This window comes from Parus major, chromosome 1 (genome assembly GCF_001522545.3).
Source record: "Parus major isolate Abel chromosome 1, Parus_major1.1, whole genome shotgun sequence".
Lineage (NCBI taxonomy): Eukaryota > Metazoa > Chordata > Aves > Passeriformes > Paridae > Parus > Parus major.
In genome coordinates, this window is record NC_031768.1 from 333,401 (window position 1) to 341,547 (window position 8,147).

An 8,147-nucleotide genomic window follows, 5' to 3' on the forward strand; every position below is an offset into this window, starting at 1 on the left:
CAAAACACAACAAAACACAACACAACAAAACACAACACAACAAAACAAAAAATAAAATAAAAAAAGACACCTAGCCCGCAGCTAACCCCCAACAGGCTGAACCCCCAGCGCCAGGTCCCAGCCTTGTTGTGTCAGTCCCTCCCCTGCTGAGCTGTCCTGGGCCAGCTGGGCCAGCCCCAGCCCGTGTTTGTACCCGGTCCAGGGGTGCCCTGCAGGGTGGGGAGGGCTCTGTGCTCCTGTGCCCGGGTGGCTGCACCGGCTGTGCAAGCCCTGAAAACCTTCCCGGTGCCCCTGAAGGAGCTGAGTGAGCCCTCACCACCCCTTGGCTCATCACCCTGCTCCAGTCACTCGCTGCACATTTCATCTCCCGACCCTGGGCCACAAAGGGGCTCCGGGGCCAGCCCGGGCTGGCAGGACCTGGCCACCAGCCGTGAGCTCTGCCCCGTTCTTCCACACACTGCGACTGCTTCAGGACCAAGAGCTGTTTTTACTTTTTGGGAACCTCAGTGGAGAGGAAATTGGGAGCTCTGAGCTGGAGATCAGCAGAGATTACTGCTAAAACCCTCTCAGGTGATTTTTTTTTCCCCATTTCTGGTTTTATTGGACCTCCTAGAAACCTGCAGAGACCCTCAGCAGGCTGTGCAGTGAGGGCAGGGAAATTGCAGTCAGCAGCCTCCAGACTGCCATGACCCTTCAGGGAGCTGTTAGGGACCTTTGGGAGCAGCAGGAATCTCTGATCCATGAGATCAAACCAATCACCCAAAACTTCCCCCCGAAGGCTGAGTTACCATCTCGTTTCAGGCAGGGAGCTGGTGCTCTTTATCTTCTGCCTGTGAAGTGGGATTTTATTAAATTAACATTTCACAGAACCATAGAATCATCCTGGTTCTCCCTCCCATGGGCAGGGACACCTTCCTCTAGACGAGGCTGCCCCAGGCTCCATCCAGCCTGACCTGGAACACTTCCAGGGACGGGACACCCTGAGCTCCGGGGCACTCCTCACCCTCCCAGGTGAGCTCCATGCCCCAGCCGCTCGCTGGCACCGCGAGGGATGCTCTCCTCTCCCCTCCTCCCTTCCCAAGGAGCCTCTGTCCTGCCCTTTGCCAAGGCAGTGAAGAGGGAAAGGGGAGAGCTAAAATCAGGGAGCTCCTCTGCTCTGAAGCACCGCGGCCAGCGCAGATGAAGGACAGGTAACAAAGAGCCATTGTCTGTCAGCAGCAATAAAGCTGCGTGGAAATGGGGATCTTGAACCTGGCACACTCAGAGCTTTGTGCTGAAAGCAGAGCTGGTCCCAGTCCGTGCAGAAAGCAATCACAGGCTGGGGAACGCTCCCCTCTCAAACACACACCAAGAGCCCGGCTGGGCACAAACCCCAGGCTCCATCTCCAACCCAGGCACAGGCTCAGCTCTTCCTTCAGGCACAGGAACATTCACTGAGGGCACAGAAGTGTTTCTCGGCGACTTCCAGTTATTTTCCAAAGATTTTTGAGATTCCATTTACTTCCTGCATGTGCTATGTGGGAAAAACACCAGTGGGAATTATAGAATAATGGAATTGTGGGATGGTTGAGGTGGGGAGAGACCTTAAAGCTCATCTCATTCTAACTCTGTGCCACAGGCAGGCAAAGATCCTTGTAATCCAAACACACAAAATCGTGAGCTGAGCTAAAAAAACAATGGGTGTCTCCCAATTTGGGGGGAAAAAAAAAAAAAAAAGAAGGAGCTGTGGTTTCCCACCCTGTGTGAGCTATTAAGCTGACATTTTAACCACCTGGAAATATAAATCTCCCTGCTTGGCTGGCTAATGCCCCATTAGGCACGGGCCCCTGGCCAGGAATGGTCCAGCTGGTGATTCATTGACCTGGGGACGTTTCCCTGGGCAGTTTGCTCCTGAGCTGGCACCACACCCACCAGAGCAGAGCAGAGTTCAGAACTGCCTCCTCCATCGTGTAGGACCATGCTGGGAGACCCCAAGGAACACCCAGAGTCATGGAATCACAGAACAGCTTGGGCTGGAAGGGACCTTAAAGCTCATCTGATTCCAGCCCTTGGCAGGGGCAGGGACACCTTCCCCTGTCCCAGGATGCTCCAAGCTCTGTACATTGACAGGTCCAGGTGGCAGCTCAGTTGTTCTTAGAGCTGCCCACAGCAGCATGCTCTCCTGACACATTTTCCTTCTCACAGCTCCTCTCCTATCAAAAATCACATGGCTGCTCTGTGCAAACACTCTTTTGTTTTTTTCCTTTTTGCTAAGAAAGCCAATGCAAGCACGAACGTTCTGAGGACATTGAAAGAACCCAGCGACACGAGCAGCTTTTGTACCCAGCTCCGTTATCTCTGCTGGTACACAAACAGCCTTTAATGAACAGACTTTCATTTCCCCTGTGCCAGTCACAGGGTGCCACCTTTGATCAGATCAGAGGAAAATAAAACAAAGAAGAAACGTGCTGCAAAAGTGAAAAACTTTTGGGGGGGGTTTTGATCTGAAATCATGACTGTGTCTCTTCCCCTTTTCTCCTGAAGTCGTGGCAGCATTACTGGTGTGGCTGGAGCAGTTTGCTGGTTGGGTTGCTGTGTTGAGCTCTGCTCCTGTGCCATTCAGGTCTGAACACACCTGCTGTGTCCATGGCTCCTGCCCTCCACCAGGAACATCGGGTTCCACCAGCCCAGAAAGGTCCCACAGCTCCCGCCCTGATGCAGGGCACAACATTTCACAGAGTCCAGATCCTGGCAGAGCCGTTCCCCAGCATGTCCAGGGTCACCACCCTCTGCAGATGAGACACCTCTGAGGTCTCTGAGCAGTGCTTTCCCCACCATGGGCAGGTCTGAAAGCTTTGCAGCCCAGTCAGGCTGTGGGACTGGCAAGTGCTGGCTGCCCTCACAGTCAGGGCAAAAGGACATTCTGCAGCGATGGCTGATCTGCTCCATCCCATGAGTAACATCAGGAACACACCAGGCCCTTCGTGGGGCCTCACGGGTGACACAGGGCCACACCATCCCACTCCTGGCATTGCCAGGAGAGCTGGACTGTGGAGCCTCCAGAAAGGGCTCCCTGATCACAACCAAAACTCCCTGGATGCTGCCTGGACAAGGCACAGCTGGGCTGGCCAAGACAGAAAGCAGCCCTGTGGGATGTGGTGGCTGTAGGACCACTGTCCCCTCAAACACCACTCTAAAGGCTTGGATTGCGTTTGGGAGTCACGGATTAAGGGAAATATTTCCCTCTTACACAGGACAATGAAGCCTTTCCCAGGTTCTCAGAGCACTTCAGCAGGGAAACACCTTCAGCAGTAGGAAGTGGCAGGGTCCCTCAGCAGTGAGGACAGGAGGGTGTAGCCCCGCTGGGCCATGGTGAGCGGTGTGACACCCATCCAGCCATGCTTGGTGTGCCATGCTTCAGTCTGGCAGCCAACAAGGTGTCCATGGTCTGGACACTGTTAGGAAGGTGCAGGAACAGGCAGAAATCGAGCTGTAGGACAGCAAACATAACCAGCTGTAACAGTGACATTGAGTCAGCAGGCATTGATGCTTCTCAGCTGAACCTACCCAGTCTCTGCCAGTGAAGGAAATTCAGGGGAAGCAGCTCCAGGAGAAGACAGCAGCAGTGAAGATGTCGATGACCCACATCCACGTTTCACACCACCTTCAGCTTCCCTTGAACCCCTTGGGCAAAGCAGTTCCTCCAGGCTGAGAAGAGCTGCAGCCTTTGGTGCTGCTTTCCAGACCCCGTCCCTCTTCCCCCCGCTCAGCAGCCGCCCCCCCAGCCGGGGCAGGGACGCTCCCTGTCCCCCGCGGGGCACAGGAGGCGCAGGACGCGCTCCCGGATCTGCCTGGTCCTCACCCCGTAGACGATGGGGTTGAGCATGGGCGGCACCACGACGTAGAGGTTGGCCAGGAGGATGTGGACGCGACTGGGGATTTGGTGGCCAAAGCGATGCGTGAGAAAGGAGAAGAAGGCGGGCACATAGAACATGAGGATCACGCAGAGGTGGGAGCCGCAGGTGCTGAGGGTTTTGAGGCGAGCCTCCCGGGATGGGAGGCGAAACACCGCCCTGAGGATCAGCACGTAGGAGACGGCGATGAGCACCACGTCCAGGCCCGAGGAGAGCAGCGCCGTGGTCAGCCCGTACCAGACGTTGGCCCTGATGTCGGCGCAGGCCAGGCGGGCGATGCCCATGTGCTCGCAGTAGGTGTGGGGCATCACGTTGTGCCCGCAGTAGGGCAGGCGCTTCAGGAGGAAGATGGGTGGGAACATGATGCAGAAGCCGCGGGCCACGGCGCTGACGGCGATCTTGCCGATGACCGACGGGGTCAGGATGGACGCGTAGCGCAGCGGGTCGCACACGGCCACGTAGCGGTCAAAGGCCATGGCCAGCAGCACGGAGGATTCCACGATGAAGCTGAAATGGGTGAAGAACATCTGTGTGATGCAGGCATCGAAGGAAATCTCCCTGGCACTGAACCAGAAGATTGCCAGCATTTTGGGCACGGTGGTGGTGGACAGCATGAGGTCAGAGAGAGCCAGCATGGCGAGGAACAGGTACATGGGCTCGTGGAGGCCCCGGTCCGTGGTGATGACAAACAGAAGGACCAGGTTGCTGAGCACTGCGGTGAGGTACATCAGGCAGAAGGGGACGGAGATCCAGATGTGGGACTCCTCCATGCCCGGGATGCCTGTCAGGACAAAGGTGATGGGGTCGAAGCTGCTCTCGTTGAGCTCGTACATGGTGTTCCCGTGCTCGGGGTCAGCCTGACTCAGCTCTGTGCCAGAAAGAGAAGGGATCAATGACACCTGTGGATTTGCCCGTGACACCCTGGCAGACGTCACAAATCAGGACACAAGTTACAAGGCAGCTGCCTTCCACCCTGAGGGTTCCCTCGCTGTGTTCTGTACAAAGGACCCTGTTTGTTCTGTCACTCCTACACAGCGTGTCTTTGGAAAACATCTCTGTCCTCCCACTGCTAAACAGGTCAGGCCTTTTTCCAGCTCTGCTTTATCCACTGCCACAAAAACCTTGTAAAAGTCATAGAAATAGTCATAGAAGTCACCCTCAGCCCTGTCACAGTCAGTGGCTCCATCTGTGAGCACACACAGAGCCGCACCTGTGGTGGGACTCCAGGTCCCTCCAGGGAGGTGAGATGACACAATTTCTCACCCTGCTCAGGCCAATGAACAAAGTTCCTTGTAAAATCCCAAATATAGCAATAAATCTTTCCCCAGTATCAATGTTGGGCATTGACTGACATCCAACTGCACTGAGGGCTGTGGCCACACATCAAATTTCTCACTTGGAACTCTTTAGGCACTGGAAGGGGTTCCAAGGTCACCTTGGAGCCTTTCTCTTCTCCAGCCTGAACAAGCCCAGCTCTCCCAGCTGGGAGGGAGCCCTTTCTTATCCTGCCTTTTGCTTCATTCCTTTCCCACTCCTTCATTAAGAGGGGCAAAGACATGGTGGTATGCACAGAGTGATCCTTGGACAAAGAAATTATGGCCCAAAGCAGAAATACCCCAGAGGGACACCCCAAATGCAGAGTTCTGCACTGATGCTCAGCCCTAGCACCGTTCCAGTTTTCCCAGCTCCTGGAGTGCTGGGGCAGCCTCCATCCCCCATGACTGACCAGCCCGAGGGGAGCTTTGAAGATTTGAATAATGCAAACAAGCCAAGCTGCAAGTCCTCCACAAAAGCCTTGCCATGAGCAGGGCTTTGAGGAGAAGCACCACAGGACTGCTGGGTTTATGTGCTTCCCCCATCTTACCCCCAGTCCCATTCCCTGTGTAAACTCCATCATACATTAGAAAAACTCCAGGCCAGGGTTGGGGGAGAGGAAAACCAGTTGGATTGAGAGCAAAGATAAATCTTCCCTGCTCACAGCCTGATTTACTTTCATTGCAAGCAGCAGGTACCCAAGCCAGACATGTTTGCATTTCTGAGTGCTTCCATTAAAGACTCTCAGCCTCCCTGAACCAAAAGTCTACTGAAAACATGGCTCAGTACAGAAAAGACCTTCAGCTCACTGCAAATATTTGTCCAGTCGCCTCTTCCACTTGCACACCCACATTACCCAGGTGAATCAAGGCAGTGTGGGTCTAGAGCAGGGGATTAAATCTGCCTGGGAGCATTCCCAGGCTCCAACACCAGCTGGTGTTACTGTGTGTGGGCTACAAAGCAGCTCAGCGAGACTTTCCACCTCCACTTCCCAGATATATGGAAATCTATTCCTCTCACACACCACTTTGCTTCCCTTCAGTCTTTTCCAAGAGAATCAGTGCCCCAAGCCCCAGCATTTCACATTCAATGACTCACCAAGGGCCAGCCCCGAGTGGAGCAGAGCTCGGGGGAGCCCAAAGCTGATGATACCGGTCCTCTCTGTCCCACACCTCAGAAGAAGCATCAGTCCCTGGACCTGGGGAGGTTTAAATTGCCGGTGCATTAACCATTAACAGCATTTAACACTCCCAGGTGAGGCATTTCCTGCTTTTCCATCATTTGCATTGCAAGTGATTTTCCTCTCTCCTCACCGGCCACTGGGCCGGGCTGGAGAAGAGCTGAGCAGGAAATGGGCACAGCCTGGGCGCTCCTGGGATCCAGAGCATCGTGGATGTCTGCAGGTGAAAACTGTCCCGTTCCACTGCTGAAACCTCCCTAAACACGGAGAACTCCCTTCCCCTCAAGCTGCCAGGGCCCCTCTGCCACCCAACGCCAGCCCTTGGGCAGTGACCTATCATCGTGATTGTAATTATCCTGAAGGTCATTGATCAAATCAACAATCTACAGGATCATGATTGGGCAGGGATTGTTCCCTGGCAGGGTGGGCAGGGGCTGGGATGGAATTGCCAGAGCAGCTGGGGCTGCCCCTGGATCCCTGGCAGTGCCCAAGGCCAGGCTGGACATTGGGAGCTCCTGGGACAGTGGGAGCTGTCCCTGCCATGGCTGGGGGTCTCTGGGTGGGATTTGAGGTCCCTCCCAACCAAAACCACGCTGGATTCCAAAATTCTGTAATTTTATGACCTTTAAGACCATCAAGTGCAAAAAATATTGTCAGAAAAGTCAATATTGAGCAGTGTCCTGCCCCACCCAGTGACACTGATCTCAGTCCCCTCCCCTCCCTTCCCACCCCACCTTTACCCCGGGACTCATCTCCCTCCCTCCCCAAAGATGCGGCTCCTGGGGTTACAAGGAAGAGGGAGTGGCAGAAGGATCCTGCATCCAGGAAATGCAACAACGCTCTGAGGAGGCACCATCACTCCTGCAGCATCTGGAAATGTCCAACAGGAGCCAGGCAATTACAAATATTGGTGCTGTCTCTCCTCTGCTGCCTCATGCATCTCAAAATGTGGCATTTGGACTGGATTCCCCTTGCTTTGGCTGCAGGAAGGGATCTGGATGATGCTGTGAGCTCTCCAGGGCAGGAGCTGGGCTCCCTCCGGGGTGGCTGCAGCCCCTCCTGCAGCAGAGCCGTGCCCATCCCTGCTGCCAGCACCGAGCCGCTGGCCTGGCAGGGCAGGAGCTGCACAGGAAATTCCTCAGTTGAAGGTTGGCCTCAATGGCTTGGGAGGTTTTCTCCAGGCGATTCTGTCGTTCTGTGGAGCAGAGGATGCGCTGCTGCTGTGCCTCAGACACAGCCCTTGCACGGGGAGCTCCAGTTTCCCTCCAGCTTGGGCTGGTTTCCAGCTGCCCCCCTGTCCCCCTTGCCATGGACACCCCAGAGTGGTCCCAGAGACAGCCCTGCCCCACATCCCACCCCACAGCAGCAGCTGGGAGCCTTCAGGGGCAGCAGCAGGAACCTGGATCCAGCATGGCAGGGGCTGAGCAGAGCCCAGCAGCGGGGATGGAGCCCAGGAGTTCCCAGATGGGAACAGTGAGATGTGGGGGATGTCCCTGCTGTCCCCAGAGCTGGGGCACACACAGGGCAGGGCTGGCATGAGGAAGAGAAGCACGGAGCTCATTGGGAAGCTGCAGCCTGTGCAGCAGAGATGGGACAAGGACAGCACCACTGGCACGGGAGACACTGGGACAGGGACTCCAGAGGTCCCTGTGAGGCAAGAAATGGTCCTGCAGCCAGGCAGGCTCCTGGTGTCACCCAGGGATTGGGGTACTGTCACCCGGGGCTCCTGGTGTCACCCAGGGATTGGGGTACTGTCACCC

General features: G+C 55.6%; 1 protein-coding gene and 1 long non-coding RNA gene across 2 annotated transcripts in view; both read right to left on the reverse strand.

The window, feature by feature from the left end:
* Positions 1-49: 49 nt before the first annotated feature.
* LOC117243680 (olfactory receptor 52B2-like) lies at positions 50-6,830 on the reverse strand. Its single transcript, XM_033516429.1, has 2 exons — positions 6,306-6,830; positions 50-4,761 (listed from the first exon to the last, which is right to left on the reverse strand). The coding sequence occupies exons 1-2, from the start codon at positions 6,430-6,432 to the stop codon at positions 3,746-3,748; spliced, it is 1,143 nt and encodes a 380-aa protein (XP_033372320.1). The 5' UTR covers positions 6,433-6,830; the 3' UTR covers positions 50-3,745.
* A 303-nt stretch (positions 6,831-7,133) lies between these two features.
* LOC107199784 overlaps positions 7,134-8,147 on the reverse strand; it is an 8,216-nt gene continuing 7,202 nt past the window's right edge. Inside the window, exon 4 of the long non-coding RNA XR_004498923.1 lies at positions 7,134-7,582. This is a non-coding gene — a long non-coding RNA (uncharacterized LOC107199784). The remainder of the gene's footprint in view (positions 7,583-8,147) is intronic.

Coding starts and splice junctions, on each gene's coding strand:
- LOC117243680 (XM_033516429.1), bottom strand. CDS start 6,432: ATGCACCGGCAATTTAAACCTCCCCAGGTCCAGGGACTGATGCTTCTT. Junction 4,762..6,305: donor CCACTCGGGGCTGGCCCTTG/GTGAGTCATTGA, acceptor TTTCTGGCACAG/AGCTGAGTCAGGCTGACCCC.